Source organism: Carassius auratus, chromosome 27 (genome assembly GCF_003368295.1).
Source record: "Carassius auratus strain Wakin chromosome 27, ASM336829v1, whole genome shotgun sequence".
Lineage (NCBI taxonomy): Eukaryota > Metazoa > Chordata > Actinopteri > Cypriniformes > Cyprinidae > Carassius > Carassius auratus.
This window is the reverse complement of record NC_039269.1, coordinates 20760198-20779256: the sequence shown is the minus strand read 5'-3', so window position 1 is coordinate 20779256 and position 19059 is coordinate 20760198. Positions and strand designations below refer to the sequence as shown.

Below are 19059 nucleotides of genomic sequence, written 5' to 3'. Positions count from 1 at the left end.
AAGTGAGATTATTAAGTGAGATTATCCAGTCATAGAGCGACAGCTGACCCACTGACGTCAAAACTGGTGACTGCGCATGCGCACTGACACAACGTGCCGATACTTCCCAGGATTTATCAACAAATGAACGTACACTACATCTGCTACTCAGCGAAGCATAGTCGGAGCTGTCCCGATTCAGTAAACATACATTTTACGCGGAACTGCTTTTCGTTGCGGTAGTAAGTGTCCACTGTAGTGTAGTTTTCTGAGAGTGTTTATATTCGACTGTATATGTATCATGGAATAGCAGCACTGCTCCTCGCATCCATGAACTGAGTGTCATAAAGTTCTCGGTCACGGCATGACCTCTCTGTGGTGGATTTTTTGATGGGGCTTTTAAGATTAAAGATGCCGCCGAAGTTTCAGCTCCTGGCTCTGTTGGCTTTCGCCATTACGATGATCTTTTTGGAAAACCAAATTCAGAAGCTCGAGGAGTCACGGTGGAAGCTGGGTAAGATTTTTTTCTTTCCAGTAAAGTATCTTGAAATCATTTGTTAGACTAGAAACCAGCAAAGTCTGATCTTCGCCAGCTTGTCTACATGATCATGCTTTGATTTGTTTCCTATACCTAGTACTATCTTAAGGGAGGTAATAAGCATTCGTGTGTTTGGACTACATGGTCCATCATGTCTCAAGCAGCAGCTGCATTTTCATTCAAGCAAGATCCAGTGTCAGTTTTGACTCACTTGGATATTTTCCTTCGTCAGTATTCAAGCATGTATCTGTTGCACTACTGGCTTCTGCATCAGCATGCCACTCACTTATGCTCGAGTCTTCAGGGACAAAACACAGAAAAAGTTTTTTTTATTTTTATTAATCTGTTCAACATATTTGGAAATATTTTCCAGCTTACTGTGTGTTTTCCCCCTTGCCCATTAATATGGCTTAACACTGTAAGATATAAAAGCATGTCATCATTTAATTATTATAAATAATATAAAAATTACTTCAGTGAATTAATTGAAATTACAGGGTGCTTTCAAATAGATTTTCACCTCCATCTACTGAATTGTTACCACAGTGAATAAAACACCATCAACAAATATTAAATTGAGAAGCCATTCATTGTTTGTTTTTCTAACAGTCCCTGCTTAAAATTAGGGGAATTAGCTAAAAATTTAATTCACAAGTTTAAAAGTTTGGACGATTTTCACATGTAGACTAAACTAATAAAATTACTTTAAGATAACTCATAAATTGGATGTACTATTCCTATATTGAGGTATTAGAAAGACTTATGCAACAACCTCTAACTGGGGCAAAATTCAGTGTTACACATTATGTACATGGGTAATTGCCATTTAAAATGTTGGGGTTTGAATTGCTTTTGTTGAACAAGGATGCATTAAATTCATCAAAAAACATTTATATTGTTACAAAATGGTACAAAGGATTTCTATTTTAAATAAAAGCAGTTCTTTTGAACCTCCTATTTATCAAAAAAAAAAAAGAAAGAAATATTAAAAAGCTGTTTTCAGATATCTGAAGGATCGTGTGAATCTGAAGACTGGAGTAATGATGCTGAAAATTTAGCTTTGCCATAAAGGCAGTAAATTACATGTTAAAATATATTAAAATAGACACATTGTTTTAAATTGTAACGATTTTTCACAATATTTTTGCTGTGAAAGAAATACAGCCTTGGTGACCTTTCAAAAACCAAAATCTTACCAGCCCCAAACATTTGACAATGAGTTGGCATACCATGGCTTCACCAAAGGAGCAAATATAGATGTTTAGCACTAATACAAATCTAATTTCCGATCATTATAAAAACTGTAGAACCCACGAGAGATGAGGGAACAGGTGACACAGGAACAATAGCTGTCATGTGAGTATTCATAAATATCTTGTGTTGAGAAAAACCTCCAGAATTATCTAAGTCAAGAATACCTTCAAACCTTGTGCATGTCTGTCTGTGAAAGTAAAAGGTTTTTCTTACTTATTACAACTAATCTATTGAAATGAGCAAAATTAGTTATTTTAAACATTCGTGAAGTAGCAGGGCTTTTGTATTTTGGTTTGAGTGCTGTGAGGGACACATGCCTAGAGCGATCGGATATGGGCTATTTCATGTCCAATACAGGCTGTTCTGAATGCTTCACCATTTGGACCGTAACGCATTATATCTGTTTCACAGCACCTTCACAGAGCTGCCTCTCTGCCACGCTGAAGTTATTATAATTCTATGTTTGAATAAGCAACGTTCTTTCCATTAAAAATTGGCAAGCTGCTGTTGTTTGGGTTAGCTGGTTCCCACCATCCAGTTACTCACATCACCTAACAGCTCTATCAATAGTTGCACAACTGCAGAGGAATATGAGACCTGTTAGCAGGCGGAAAGGTGAGAGGAAAGGTTTCCATCTGGTTAGACCTGAAGAAAGCTGTCAGTCTCAGCGCTGCATGAATTTAGGATGTTTTTGAACCTGTCATCTGAACCTTGTTTGACTGTGAACAAGTTGAGTCTTTAGCACATACCTAGTGTAAACTCAAACTGTTTTATTAATTTGACTCGAAACATCCAATGTGTTTTTACTGACTATATTTCGTGTCACATTTCGTTCCATTATCGTTCCATTTGCTCTAATGATAGCATCTAACATGCACTTTCACGGTTCATGAGCATCGGAAAGTTATTTTCTATCTAACCTGATAGTAATTTGTCTCTATTTGCTAATGGAAGTTCTGTGATTTCCCTTTGAACATGTTTCAGATTTTTACTGTTTTTAGCCCTGACGGGACTGTGAAAAACGCTAAGCCTATGTGTTTTGGCTTGGCACCAACACGTTGACTACTGTACATTTTTAGATCCAAAATAGCCATGTTTATGTTGCTTAAAGACTTTGTAAGCGCTGTTGATTGTTGAAGGTTTCAGAGCCAGCGGATGACATATTAACTAAACCATTGTTTCCCAAACCTGGTCATGGAGACCCCCAGCACTGCACATTTCAGATGTGTCCCTGATCTAACACACCTGATTCAATACATCAACTCAGCTCATTGGTAAAGACTCCCAAGACAGGGGTGACCAAACTCGGTCCTGGATGGCCGGTGTCCTCCAGAGTTTAGCTCCAAAACACCTGCCAGGAAGTTTCTAGCATGTTTCTAGCATACACCATACTGCTGCTGCTGTTGTTCTTTCAATAAGCAAATTTAAAAGGTATACAATAAATGAAATGCCAAACGAACATACAATAATAAACCTTTGTTTTTATCAAAAGTAAATTATAACACCACATAAAATATAATAAAGTGTAACAATTTATCCAGTTTAATATAATAAATGAACACTAATAAAATAAAGTAACAAACTGATTCCAATATATTTTTTTCCCACATCATGCTAAAGTTTTACAGACTATGAGACATTCACACTTCCCGTAAAGGACTGATTATGATTCTTTTGTATTGCAAACATGATACTTGACTCTGAACTGCTGCTATTCTTTTGTCTATAATATTCTGACCATTGGTGCCCTTCTCACACCTAGATTGCCTACATTTCATCATTTCATCGTTGTTGTGTTTAGGGGATACGAGCGAGCATTCCCTACAGCATCGCAGGGATGTCGGAATGTTCGGAAACAGCCAAGTATGGTGACCCGTACTCAGAATTTGTGCTCTGCATTTAGCCCTTCCAAAGTGCACACACACAGCAGTGAACACACACCCAGAGCAGTGGGCAGCCATTTATGGCGCCCGGGGAGCAGATGGGGGTTCGGTGTCTTGCTCAAGAGAATTGCTGGCCCGAGACTCGAACCCACAACCTTAGGGTAAGGAGTAGGGGTGCTCCGATCACGATCGGCCGATCGTTAATGTGCATCTCGTCAGTAAAGCCGGTTTTCTAATCAGCGGTTAATTCCATCAGGTGCGTGATTTCACATAGAGCAGCTGTTACTACACAGAGCCGTTGTTAACCGAGAAGATGCACCAAAAAACGCTGAAAATTAACGTGATTTGCGCATCTTTTCTATTAACAATGGCTCTGTGTAGTAACAGCTGCTCTATGTGAAATCACGCACCTGATGGAATTAACCGCTGATTAAATAACCGGCTTTACTGACGAGATGCGCATAACGATCGGCCGATCGTGATCGGAGCACCCCTAGTAAGGAGTCATGCTCTCTAACCACTAGGTCACGACTCCCTCCAGGCCCGAGTTTGGGCCCTCCTGCTCCAAGACCTCAAATATGTGTGTATTCGTACTGAACCATCACAGTACGGATATCTCAGTTCGGTGCATAAGGCCTTACAATGAATACAGGCAGTTGACCCTCAATCCAGAAGGGGGCACCAGCAGTAATGCAACGCGGTTTGATAACCGGCCTCCAGCAGAAGAACAGCAAGCGAATGCCATGAGTTGCACACTTGAAAATTTCTTTGCTGATTCTGAATGTGTCTCACTGACGGAGTGCAGAGAATTTTACATTTTTAATTTTAAAAAATTGTAGCTTCTCCAGAATGCTACGAAACTTGGTGACATTTATGGCACTTGGTATGTGAACACAAAAAAAAAAAAAACTGAGGGCATGGGTTGTAAGAAAATAAAAATAGCCACACTAATGGTTTTCAGTCAAAAATGACCGACCATAAGAGGTGAATGGGAAATAGGAAAAAAAAAAATCACAAATACAGAAAGTTTTGTGTGTACAATCCACAAAATTCTCACAATGCAAAAAAAAATAAAATATTTGAACAGCAATGAAGGTGTGAAACTCTGAAACATTTAGAGTGCAAAAATTAACACACCAACTCACACACACGTTGACACACAACTGTACAAACACACACACCTATATGAGTCCCAACATCTATACTACAATTCAAAAGTTGGTAGCTTGTAAGATGTATGAAAGAAGTCTCTGAAGCCTGCTTTTATTTGATCAAAATACAGTAAAAACTATAAATATTATTACAATTTAACTGTGAAAAAAGCTTAAATTTTTTACTGTAAAATAGTTTAATATTTAAAAATATAATTTATTTCTGTGATGGCAAAGATTAATTATTAGCAGTCTTTATTTCAGCTTTCATTGTCACATGAGCCTTCAGAAATCATGCATGCTGATTTGCTGATTAAGAAGCATTTCCTCTTATTATCAGTGTTGAACAAATTTGTGCTGCACAATGTTTTTTGGATAACATAATGCAGTTTTTTTTAAATAATTTTTCAATATCTTTAATATTTTAAAATATATCTTGATGAATAGAAAGTTTAGTTGAATCATTGTAGAAATCCCTTGCAACGTTTTGCATGTCTTTACTATCAGAATTGTTTCTCATACCTCATTGGTAAATTGTAAATCCATTTTATTGACAAATCAATGCATTTTAGTCTGTGTAATGATAATTTCAAATTACTGCAATGCCCTTTCAGTTTTTGCATACTGATCTTATGAATAGCAAGTCTAACACAAACAACAATTCTTGGTGTCAGTTGTGTGTAACCAGATGGTACATAACCTGTGGCAGATTACAAGCTTAATGCTTTACTAACTGTTTATTAAAACTTCAAAGTCCCCTTGAATACCAGAGGCATACAGCTGCTTGCGTTTCTCAGTTGATTTTTATGGCCTCTTTGTAGGGGGTACATACTTCAGATCTGTTTTTCTTTTGTGCTTAAGGCACCACACTTCTCCATTTCTCTTACTCAGCCTTAGTCATTCTGCCAAGGCTGTAAACGTTCCTGTGCCATGATAATGCCACTTCTGAAGTGAACAAGCTTGAATATAAAATGACCCCACAGTGACCTCCATGTTGTAGTGCCTCTCAGAGGCAAAAATGACTGTAAGAATGATTTGGTCTATCTAAGGGAAGACTGTAACCTGATTTGAATCATTGAAAAGACACCAGTCAGAGTTTAACTTGTCAGGTTTGGCAGCTGACTGCAATAAATCCTCTGCTCCTCCTGAGCAGCTTGACACTTTGATATTACATTTCATTCCCTCATCTTATTATTTTTGGCCTTTACTGGAACAAGACACTCAACTTTACCATTTACATTTTTCATTTCACATGCGTTATTATGTTGCATGTTTTATATCTGTTTATGATAAATATATAATTGGATCAAAGACAAAGTCACGATTATTTAAAAATAATAATTATATATATATATATATGTGTGTGTGTGTGTGTGTGTGTGTGTGTGTGTGTGGTTTAAAATGTGTGGTGTTAATTCTTAAAAATGTAATATTTTAATATGATTTTGAATTATTTATTTATGTATTGCATTTTTGAACATATACATAAAAATGTGGTATAGGTCATACAAGATTGACCCATGCCTTTTTGCTTATGCACGTTCTGCAAAACCCCTCTTTTCATTAAACATTTTGACTGTCCCAGTTTTAATGCAAGTAGAACACTTTTTTTATGAAGTAAGCTCACTCAGGGAATTTATTTTTTATCATATGTTAATTAAAAAAAAATTATTGTTGAATTCTGTGTTTATTTGGCTTTACGTTGTGCTTGTAAATTGTATTATTCCAACTCAGTTTTTCCATGAAGATAGCCTTAGAGTTAAAACATGCGTGTCCTAGTAGAGATGTGTTCTTGTTTTCTTCTTGTTTTTTCACATTTTTTAATATTGCCATTGATGTAGGTCCCCCAAAAAGTAGTCTTATTGGCCTAATAATTAATAAACAAATGCTTATTATATGATTGGATTTCTTGTTTTGTTTCTTTTGACTGTTCTCAGGAAAAGTGTAGATGCAGGTTTTGCTTGAAAAATACCACCTCATGTTGTTATCAAAGAACACAGTGTTGTAGTGAATATCAGCGGTGTTCCATAGCATCAGGTCTACACAGTCAGCCGGAGGGCCATCTTGCTGCCTGTCTGTTTTTAAAAAAGTGCTTTCACTCAGCATAATGCAGCAGCTGTGTGCCTATCAAGAAGGAAATAGGTAACGAGTCAGGGTGTTTTTCTCATTAACTTGCAATTATATTATTACATTAGGCTGGGTATACTGCAGGAGAAATGAGATGGTGAAACAGTCTGCAACATCCACGTTTACCCAGACAACACTTTTACCTCGGAGTCAAACATTTCCCACTACAGCTCATCACATAGAAATCACATACAATTTTAAGTGCTGATATCAATAAGTAGATTTTGATTGAAGATTTCCTCAATCTCAGGTCATTCGAGATGTAGATGAGGTTTTTTTTTCTTCATCTGAACAGATTTGGAGAAATGTAGCATTACATAATTTGCTCACCAGTGGACTTTCTGCAGTGAATGGGTGCCGTCAGAATGAGAGTCTATACAACTGCTAAAAACATCTCAATAATCTACATGACTCTATTCCATCAATAAACATGTTGAGAAGTAATACATCTCCAAATCTGTTCCAATGAAGAAACAAACTCATCTAAATTTTGGATGCGTGAGGGTGAGGAAATTTGTAGAAAATGTACAACTATTCCTTTAAAAAGTCAGGATGCTGTTTGCAACAGTAACAAGTTATTCTCTGTTGCTGTGGGACACCATAATGTGGCGTAGCAACAGACTTGAAGAGCAGTTTGTCCACATGTGATGGTTGGAGCCTGGGCTCTTTGACCCGAGAGCAGTGGGAATGTGCTGTGCTTGGCTTGACATCATCACCTCACAGTAGCAGCTGTGCGAGCGCCTGCTCACATTTACACACTACTGTCACCACATCTTTACACTGTCAAATTACCAGACCACAGGACCTTTCCTGTTTCAACAGCAGAGAACATTTTGTTCACGAATTCACTTCAAACATTGTCTGTATTTTGCATTGCTGTAATTTAGCCTTTTATTAACATTTACATAACATGTCACTTAAAAATAGCATGTTTGGTCGAAATTCTGAATTTCAAATACTGGCTCTCTTTCAAACATTCATTATGGAAGCATATGGGTAGCAATATTCAATTTGGAATGTAATATGCAAAATGACAATGCAATCAGATGAAAGCAGCGTTTCAGCGCTGCCCACAAGTGCGAATGAAATATTGAAGCCATAAACCGAAATGATCAAAACGTACATGGACCAACAGTCTTGTCCATGTTCTCTCACTTGAATCCTCTTCTTGAGATTTGAGTCTCTGACCTTCTGCAAGCCCCGCCTTGTTCACGCAGTGATTGACAGGGCGGGAGGGGGCGGACACGTGATCGGCACGGAATGCATTTTCAATGTGCACATTGAATTTTGCTACGTTCATTACAGGACATTGAATGAAGCAATCGTAAGTGTCTTGACTGTGAGTGTTAATGCATTTAACAAAAATAGCATTTAAATGTTAATTTTGCCACAGTTTTTGCTTGAACATTATACATATCTAATCATTTCTGTAATACATTTTCATTTTAATTTTGCAACTTATAAAGCGTTAAAATTAGTTTTCATTTTACATATTAAAACTGGTGTATGAAATGGCAAATGAAAATTATGTAATTTCATTGTAATTTTGCACCAAACGTTGCACAAATATATTGGAATATGCTAAAATGCAATTTCAAAACGGTCAACAGTTTGCATACAATAATTAGCTGGTATGTAGGGTACTTTTTAAATCTGAATTGAGTAGCAATATTTCTCTAAACTCAAAAATTCTTTACTTTCAAAACAATTACAAAAATACAAAAATTCCACACAGAACTGCAAAATTTAAAATTTTATTAAGAAAAAATATAATTAAGGCAATTGAGTTTATTTACCTTTGTCATATATATATATATATATATATATATATATATATATATATATATATATATATATTAAATTAGAACATTATTATTATTGTTGAGTGTGAGTTCCTACTTGTTTTTTAGGATTATTATTATTATTATTATTATTATTACTTTATTATTTAAAAATCTTAAAGCCTTTTATCACCAGGTCACTGAGGTCATATAAAAATATTTGTAATAAAAAAAAAGAAAGAAAAGAAAATATATGTGTATATATATATATATATATATAGAGAGAGAGAGAGAGAGAGAGAGAGAGAGAGAGAATTCTGGCCATTGTAATGACAAATATATATTTTACATATTATTAAATATATGAAATAAATGAGCATTGTTGTTATTGTTGAGTGTAAGTTCACACTTGTGAGTTGTTTTTTAAAATTATTGTTATTAAAAAATCTTAAAGTATTTCAGCACCCGGTCAATAAGACAGCAAACTCAAAATTCTGTAACTTAAGTGTATAATGCTGAAATCTAAGATTTTCCTTTAAGAAATAATTATTCTGAAATATTGGTGTCTGGTTTGACCAGTCGTTGTCTTTTGACTACCATTCGAGACTTGGTCAGAAACTGTTTTTATCACCTAAGAAATATTGCTTAATCGAGGAAGATGTTAACTGACTCTGATCTTAAGATGGTAATTCATGCTTTTATTTCTTCTTATTTAGATAACTGTAACTCTCTTTTTACTTTTCTTAACAAATCTGCCCTAAATCGTCTCCAATTGGTACACAATACTGCTGCAAAGCTTTTAACAAAAACTGGCAGAATGACTCACACTAATCCAATTCTGTCCTCTCTGCATGGGCTACCTAGCAAATTCTGCATTGATTTTAAAATATTGGTTTTAACTTTTTTAGAGGTTTACATGGTCATACCCCACAATACATCACTGACTTGTTATGCACATATTCCCCAAGTCGTGCCCTTCGATCAACAGGCCAAAGGCTTTTAACTGTCCCAAAGACTCGTTATAAAACCAGGGGTGATCTGTTTTTTGAGGCTGTAGCCCCTAGACCGTGGAACGCACTTCCCTTGTCCATCCGTGTGGCAAATTCACTTGATCCTGTTAAAAAGCAACTCGAGACACCGTTATTACAAGCTACAAGATTAAGTCAAAAGTTTTAAGTGTATTAAAAGTTACAAGCTTTTGTGGTTGATGGGATTTACACTTTTTATTGACTCTTTAAATGTTTTCAATTTTAGGTTTATTAATGTGGTTGTTCCTTGTAAAGCACTTTGTGATCTGTGTATCTGTGAAAAGTGCTTTATAATTAAACTTTACTTACTTCCTTCATCCAGCATTCTTTGCAATTTTGTTAAACATACATTACTTTTAGTTCCTGTAAGGATCTGGTATATAGCATTTTTTTGTTGTTGTTGCAGTTATTCAATATTGAATTAGTTTTGCATCAGTGTCTCCTCATCTTCTCCTCCATTGCAGAGCGAGCCATTGCCAGACATGAGGTACGAGAGATTGAGCAACGGCACATTCAAGAGGGGGCGAAGGAGGCCCTGGTAGAGGAGGACGATCTGGTGGTCATCTACAACCGAGTGCCCAAAACAGCCAGTACCTCCTTCACCAACATCGCCTACGACCTGTGCAACAAGAACCACTATCATGTGCTGCACATCAATACCACCAAAAACAACCCCGTCATGTCTCTTCAGGATCAGGTCAGTCGTGTGTTCACTGTTAGTGCTTCCCACTCACAGCCATCTAAACAACACATTATAATGATGGAGGATCCAAACGTTTCCATTTACTGAAATGCACCAAACAGCCTCTAAAAGGCACAAAGCATTTCCTTAATAGTGCACTACAGCAGATGTTATAGTATGGTAGCTTTATATTACCCTGAGGCTTTAGGAGACTTAAAATGGCAAATTCCTATCATTAAACCCTAAAGAGCGTTGTTGTTGTTGTTGTTTTCAGAGCAAATCAATCTTGTAATTATTTATTGATTTATTCATGTTTTAGGTACGGTTTGTAAAGAATGTGACGTTATGGAAGGAGATGAAGCCTGCGTTCTACCATGGGCATGTTTCCTTTCTGGACTTCACCAAGTATGTATTGTGTGCTCCTGTCATTTTGTTTCTCTGCTCCGATTTCCTCAGTCTGTTATGGCCAGTGTGTTTTGCATGAGTAATGCTGTTCAGAGTGCATTCAGGTTTTGCATTCAGTGCCAACATCACCGAAAGATGATTTGCCAACATTTTGCATAACTAGTAGCCACTCATTCATCCATGTCCATTGAGAGGATGTTGTTTTACATTCCCAGCAGCCCATGAAGCAGTTTGATGCTGCTGACTCCTGGTGGCTATGAAACGAATTGCAGAAAGCTCATTTTAAACGATACAAGCATATTCTCTTCCTATACCTTACCTTCATGCAACTATGTCTAAATGCCCAAAACATGTGTTAATACTACTATACTAATGCATTACTAATTGCACTTCCTTTCCCATCTCATTTTTAGATTTGGAGTAAAGAAAAAGCCTATTTACATAAATGTTATCCGGGACCCTATTGAGCGCCTGGTGTCTTACTATTATTTCCTGCGCTTCGGGGATGACTACAGACCAGGTCTGCGACGCAGAAAGCAAGGAGACAAAAAGGTCAAATTTTTGTTTTGTCCTGTTTTAAATTATTATGAATTTCAAGACCATAAAGTACCCAAGCTTAAGGTCACAAAATAAAAGTTATAGGGTTAGTAAAAATCATTAGAATATAATAATAATTATAGGAAAATATAAGGTTAAATATTTTTTATATTTAAATATTGTTTTGTAAAATGTATTATAAAAATTAGCTATTTCTATATTATTATTATGTAAAAAAAAAAAGTACAAATAATATTCTTAAATAATACAATTATACATTATTATTATTTATTTATAATAATAAAAAAAATCAAATAGAAGTTGTGCTACTAATATCCTGAACACTGGTCTTTGTTTAATTAACTCTTATATTAATAAAAAAGTGCCAGGTGGGAAGGTATCAATGCCAGGGAATTGATTTATATGGAATAAATCCTAGTATAAAAAGGTTTTTCAGTCATTTTAAATCTAGGTACGATAATGCTTTCATGTGGAGCAGCGTTAACTACACAGAGCCATTGTCATCACTGACAAGCTGCACAAAACATGTGCAAAATATGATTGTAGCTTGTCAGTAAGCAATGACTCTGTGTAGTTAATGCTGCTCCATGTGAAAGCACGCAGGGGATGGAGATTTACCACTGATCACAGAACCAGCTTTACTGGCAAGATGCATTAAATATTGCATGCGATTTATCGTGGAGCCCTAGGTACGATGTTGTTCTTATTACTAGGTGCTAAGATTTACACATTATTTATTGAAAGGTGGACAAGCATCATCATGCCTTTCTTTACCCAATGACTGTTAAATGTTTTACTCAAATCCGATGCATTTTAAAAAGCAGAAAAATGAATGTACTTTAGAATTTGTGTCTTGTATTAATCTTAAACGTCTTATTTAATTGTATGACTTTTGTTGTTCAATTTGTTCTCGCCATGAAGATGACACAACATTACAAAAACAGAAAATAGCAATAAAACACTATTACATCCGCAGTTTGTGCCACCATAATTATTTTCTTTATTACATACTGAACTCAGAACTGTATTTTGTTGTTCAACTGTGTGTGTGTTTCAGACGTTTGATGAGTGTGTAGCTGCTGGAGGATCTGACTGTGCTCCAGAGAAACTCTGGCTCCAGATTCCCTTCTTCTGTGGTCATTATTCTGAGTGCTGGTAGGCTGTTCACTGTCTTTGTGCGTCATTCACATCCACCACTTGTAGGACTCTTGCTACATTTCCTCTACCACTTCTTCACAGGAACATTGGCAGCAAATGGGCTTTGGAGCAAGCCAAATACAACCTGGTGAATGAATACATGTTAGTTGGCGTGACAGAGGAGTTGGAAGACTTTGTGATGATGTTGGAGGCAGCCCTCCCTCGCTTTTTTAAGGGGGCCACAAAGCTCTTTCGGACAGGTATGGCTGCAGAGAGAATGTTTTGACAAGTTTGTCAGATGGTGAATATTTTTCTTAAATGTTTGTGTCTGTTTCTAAAGGGAAGAAATCGCACCTAAGGAAAACGAGCGAGAAGAAGCCCCCCACCAAAGAGTCTATAGCCAGACTGCAGCAGTCAGACATCTGGAAAATGGAGAATGAGTTTTACGAGTTTGCACTAGAGCAGTTCCAGTACGTTCGGGCTCACGCGGTGAGAGAAAAAGATGGAGAACTGTACCTGCTGGCACAGAACTTTTTCTATGAGAAAATCTACCCAAAGACTACCTGAGACTCAGCGGTGCTCCATAACACCGTATGCTGTGGTGGGAAACACTGGAGGGAGGACGCAATCCATTCTGCCCGACTGTTCTCCATCTGGATGTGTGCATTTAGAGCAACTCAAACTAGTCCGTGCTGCAGGGAAGAGTCTTGGGGCCAAATAGCTTTCAAGAGCTTTATCCCCCAATACATAACTCTTCAAAGAAAGCTTAAAAGCTCTCTAATGAGCTTTAAAAGTGACTGAGGTCTTGTTTGTGTCGTTATTCTGCATTAGGGATTTGATACAGGTGCTGCCACATCTCACAACGTTTTGTTATTGGATTGAATAAATGCTTATATGGTTATATGAGTTTTTACATCTTCAGTACAGATGACTACTAAACATTTTTTTTCACTACTTTATTTCTTGGACTTTTTATAAGGCTATTTATGGGATTTATTGGAAAGAAAAACACGGATGTGGATGTACTTCACATGGTTGAAAATGTATCTTGTCTTTGAAATACTAGAAAAAAAATTACCCACGTTTTTCTGTTTGCCATTTTTAAAACGGAACCTTCTGCTTTGGGTTCAGTCTCGCATTTTTTTTCCAGCAATTGCAGATCATATGTTTTTTTTAAATCTACAAATATATGTAAATACTGGTCATTACAGTTACAGCTGGACCAAAACATTTAAAAATGGGTGGATGATGAATTGAAGATGAAATGTTTATCTGCATGTGGATCGTTTTACTGTTAGTTATTTTCGGTAAATGGTAATGCTTTTGTTTGAATTTGCTTTTGTATATTTTATGACTCAATTATCACGTTTTCTTTAATGTAGTTTAAACTTACTTTGTTTCTCATGGCAACACACCATTTGTCTGCTGCTTTGATTTCGAGATCATGGACTTTAAATGTGTTCAAATGAAAGAAAGACTCATATAAATTCATTGAGATTGTGCCTTTTTTTCCCCCGTGTAACACAGAGCTGTTATTACAGCCAGTGTAAATATGTCGTGCTATCTCAGCATATGAATAGGTGAGGAGTTGTTTTACGGTACAGTTGCATTGACTGTCATTATTAACATCAATATGGAAATAGGCAGCCATCATGTGAAATTGTTTGCCTTGTTGATGGTACTGCAGGACTGGAACTGATGTCTATACAATTCCAGTGTTTGTACATGTACATGATCTTTACTAAACACACATTTGTGCATGAAATGGGTGCTGGATTGCACATTTGCCCTTAAAATCTCCAAGACAAAATATCAGTAGAACAGTAGGTCTTTGTGACAGATTCTCCCTTGCTACGGAAAAAAATAAACGTATATATTTTGACATTGTACAGGTTATCTTAGATGTTTTTGGAGTATCAAAACTATCTGTACTATATATGAAACACTAGAGTAACCTGTACATATAAAATATATATCAGTTTTAATATTTTTAATATTAATATTGAGGTAGATTTGATTACAGATTTTTGGATATGACCGACATTTTTTTTTTTTCTTATCATTGTAATTTTGATAAAATATCGCAGACTGTTTCTGTCTTCTAAAAGTACTGTTTTTTGTATTTTTTTTTAAGCAAAGGAGAAATATTTTATTTAATATTCTACACATTTTTTGTTTCACAAACACTAATTAAACATTAAACAAAAAAGGATTTGATTTTTTTCATGTTTAGGAAAGAAGTCACTTATGCTTAGCAAGGCTGTATTTATTTGATCAAAAATACAGTAAAAGCAGTAACATCATGAAATACTATACATTTAAATGAATGCAAATGTAATTTAGTCCTGGGATGGTAAAGCTGAGTTTTCAGCAGTCTTTACTCCAGTCCTCAATGATTCTTCAGAAATCATTCAAATATGCTGATTTGCTGCTCAAGAAGCATTTTATTGTCTAATGTTGAAAACCGTTGTGCTGGTTAATATTTTTAGGACCATTTTTCCAAAAGAACAGCATACTGGCACTTTTGATAAATTCATTGCATTATTACTGATTAAATGTATTAATTTCTTTAAAAATATAGATTACTGTCCCCCAAACTTTGACTGATGGTCTGTGTGTGACTTTTTTTTAAACCACCACAAACATCTTTGCTCTAAAATAACTGGGTGTAACCCACTGGTGTAACTTCTCCTCTTCCACAGAAGTGCTCACCACTGACATTTTATTGAGGGGAAACACACAAGATGTGCTGAAGCTGTGCAGCGCTGCAATATCCATGCTATCTCATCTGAGCACATACATTTAATAAACAGAGCTTTGGATGTGCTTTCGAGTCTATCTCAGTGGAAATGTAATCAGCAACACAATTAAGGCATTACGAAGTCATTCTTTCATTGGCCTGGCCTAGATAATAGTGTAAATAATAGATTTTTCTATTAACTCCTTGTCTCTTCAGCTTGTCTCTCTCAACACACTGGGAACAGATACCAGGCTGCCTTTCAGAGATATAATTTTTCTAATTAGCACTCAAACGAAGGGTTGTCTGTAGCCTCTGACGGTCATTGATGGTGGTTTTTACCTCCCCCCGGTTAGATCATGATGGGTGATTGAGCTGTCACAGCAACAAACAATCCCTTTCTGTGTTTTTAATGAACATCCTATCATCAGTGGGGAAAGGATACATTAATTTTTTTTTGTTAAAATAACCAGCTAAAGTAATTCAGTAGATTTGTTTGGAAATGTCCTTCCAATTAACCAGAACAGAAATGCTCATCATTGTCAAATGTTTCGCAGATTCGGTTATAGAGCAGCAATGATGATAATCTTGTGCTCAAAAGACACCAAATAATGTGGCCTCTGTCTCATGCTTTCCATCTGTATGTGCTCAGACAGCTCACCTCTTTTGTTAATGTGACTTACACATCACAACATGCGTCTGCCCAGTAAACAATTAAAGTAATGGAGCTGTGGAGAAAATCACTTATTTTCCATTACTCCCCGCTTCCCACACGCATTTCAAACTTTGCACTCTGCCATTAGATCAACGACTGGGACCTCGTTACATAAACATAATGATCCAGGGGATGGCGGGGTGGCTAGTCTCGTTTACAGGAAATCTAGACAGGCAAAACCAACAACAGGGGGATGAAAAAATGAATAGCTCATGCAGAACATTCATAGTTTCATTTGTTTAATTCACATCTACATGTGTCCATATGTCTCTTTTTAATATTGGGCAGGGGTAAACGGGAGTATAACAGTAAAAGAAAATGTGTGCAAAAATTGTAGAAAAAAAAGTATAAATTATTTGAGTGAAAACATACAATGTAAATGGTTTAATATTATATTATACATATTTTTACAGTAATATACTGTCAAATGTATGGGTTTTGCAATTAAAAATTAAATCAAATTACTATAAATTTTATGGTAATAAAATCAACTGTAAAAGGACATTACCTAAAGACTGCATGGTATTATATATGATTACATTCTAAATATATGTTGGTCTTTTTATAACATAATATATTATATTATTAATATATTATATTATTTTTTTTTCATTCGTTTTACTTATTTAACGTGTGCTATGCCTATGTTTTTTCTTTGTGTGTATGATCCCATGCACATGTATTTACCAGTACTAGCCTTGTTTAATAGATAGGATGTCAGCATTTGACCTCCTGTAGTTTGTCTCCGTGCCTCTAGAGGTCCCGTGTGTTCCCTTCTGTCTTTCTTCTTCTTTGTCCACTCTTGTTAGCGTTATCCAGGTCACCTGTGCCTTGTTTCTCTTAGAGTATTTTAGCTGAGTCTTTCCCTTTGTTTGACACTTGGTTTTTGAGTCCAGGCTGCATGCTACCAGCTCTGTATTTACAAGTCCTTCCAAGCCTTTCCATGCCACCTCAAGTAAGGTGTTCCTAGTTATTTGATTGTTCACATGCTCAAGTTTTGTTTTCTCCCCTCGTGGAGTTTTTATTTTCCCTTGTGGTTTTGTTTTCCCATTATCTCTCTTGTTATTAATTCCTCTGTCTGAGAAGAACTTTTGTTGGATTTTTTGGCTTGCAAAGTCCTTTTTTTAATAAACCAATATTGCTTGGAGTACTGTGGATCTCTCAACCACCACACCAGAGACCCGAGTTCTAGCCCGGCCCGTGACAGAAAAACCAAGTCACTCATGGACCCAGAAACACTCAGTTCCAAGGACCTATTGGCAGTGATTGCTCAACGTGAGGCATCCTTTCAGCGCCATTCAGCCGACAAGAAGAGCTAATGACCAAATATTCTCAACTCCTGGCTGATGTGATGAGCTCCATCCGCCAGCTATTTGAACGCCTCCCGGGTTCTTCACCTTCCTCTGCATCACCTTCTCCTGTGGCGGAACCCCGATTACCGCCTCCTAAGCCCTTTGCTGGAGATCCCAGTTCCTGCCAGGGTTTCCTCACCCAGTGTTCTCTCACTTTCGAGCTCCAACCATCAAGCTTCCCCACGGATCGCTCTAAGATTGCCTACATTATCACCCTTCTCTCAGACAAAGCACTCTCTTGGGCCTCAGCAGTGTGGCAATCCCAGGACGCCTGTTGTAAGTCTTACATGGCACTCGTGGAAGAGTTCAAGCGAGTGTTTGATCATCCTGTCAGTGGTCGGGAGGCTTCTAAGCGCCTACTCACTCTCCGTCAGGGCCCCTGAAACACTGCAGATTTTGCCATTGAGTTTCGTACCATAGCTGCAAAAAGTGGATGGAACGATGAGGCACTGAGGGTCTGCTTTCAGGGAGGGTTGTCTGAGCCCCTTCAAGATGAGTTAGCCACTCGAGAAATGCCTGAAGATCTTGAATCCCTCATAGCAATGGCCATCCGTTTAGACAATCGTCTGAGAGAGCGGAGGACTGCCCGTCGCAAGGAGTCTCAGTCCCAAGTTCCTCTGAGGAGGTCCGGCTCTCCAGTTTGTGCTCCTTCCTCCAGAAATTCCCCAGTTCCTGAACCGCTCCATGATTCCCCAGAAGAAATGCAATTGGGCCGTTCCAGGCTTTCTCCAAATGAGAGGGAACGTCGCATGAGGGAGCGTCATTGTCTCTACTGTGGTGCTTCCGGCCACTTCCGTTCCTTTTGCCCCTAGCTCTTGGGAAACGCCTGTCCCCATACAGCAACAGGAGGGCTGTGATGGGGAAAACTAGAGCTCCTCCTGCTAATGCTGTCCTAGCAGATCCAGTTACGTTGTCATGGGAGGGTCACCAGCGTCAGGTACAGGCTATGATTGATTCTGGGGCTGAAAGCGACTTTCTAGACCTAACCTTGGCAAAGAAACTTTATATCCCCACACAACTTCTTCCTCACCCCTAGGCAGTTACTGCTTGGATGGCAGACCTCTGGAACCGGGCAAAGTTACAGAGGCCATTCAATCCCTGCGACTTACCATCTTTCAACACCAGCAGGAGGAGACCCTCTATCTTATTGACTCCCCTGAGTACCCTGTTATCCTGGGTCACCCTTGGCTGTGCAGACACAATCCCCCTATCGACTGGCCCACTGGCACTTTCCTAAGCAGGGGTTCTACTTGCTAATTCTCCTGCCAACTTCAGAGTTCCCCAGCCCCTTGTCCTGAGTTTCAAGAGTCTATCGACCTGTCTCGAGTCCCCAGAGTTTATAATAAGTTTAAGGCAGTGTTCAGTAAGTCCCGGGCCACCTCCTTACCACCTCACCACGCTTACGACTGTGCTATTGAATTGCTCCCTGGCTCTTGCCCTCCCAGAGGTCGGATTTTCTCCTTGTCTTCCCCAGAGCGCTCAGTTATGGATCTCTTCATTAAGGAGTCCTTGGCAGCCGGTATCATCCGTGCCTCAATCTCCCCAGCTGGGGCAGGTTTCTTCTTTGTTCAGAAGAAAGACGGCGGTCTTAGGCCTTGTATTGATTACCGGGGCCTCAACAAGATCACGGTTTGAAATTGATACCCCCTACCGCTCATGGCCACTGCCTTTGAACTGCTTCAAGGAGCCTCTGTTTTCACTAAACTGGATCTCCGCAATGCTTACCATCTTG

The 19059-nt window shown here is 37.7% G+C and overlaps 1 protein-coding gene across 1 annotated transcript; it reads left to right on the top strand.

Moving 5' to 3' along the window:
* The first annotated feature begins 67 nt into the window (after positions 1 to 67).
* hs2st1a (heparan sulfate 2-O-sulfotransferase 1a) lies at positions 68 to 14410 on the top strand. The gene is made up of 7 exons (XM_026206531.1): positions 68 to 493; positions 10206 to 10438; positions 10743 to 10828; positions 11242 to 11380; positions 12444 to 12541; positions 12626 to 12783; positions 12864 to 14410. Exons 1-7 carry the CDS (start codon positions 370 to 372, stop codon positions 13088 to 13090), a joined length of 1065 nt encoding a protein of 354 aa, XP_026062316.1. The 5' UTR covers positions 68 to 369; the 3' UTR covers positions 13091 to 14410.
* The last annotated feature ends 4649 nt before the right edge of the window (positions 14411 to 19059 follow it).

What these genes read in the sequence shown, in the direction of transcription:
- hs2st1a (XM_026206531.1), top strand. Translation starts at nt 370, where the DNA reads ATGGGGCTTTTAAGATTAAAGATGCCGCCGAAGTTTCAGCTCCTGGCT. An exon ending in GGAGTCACGGTGGAAGCTGG is followed by an intron (nt 494 to 10,205) that starts GTAAGATTTTTT and finishes CCTCCATTGCAG; the next exon opens with AGCGAGCCATTGCCAGACAT. An exon ending in GAAAGCAAGGAGACAAAAAG is followed by an intron (nt 11,381 to 12,443) that starts GTCAAATTTTTG and finishes TGTGTGTTTCAG; the next exon opens with ACGTTTGATGAGTGTGTAGC.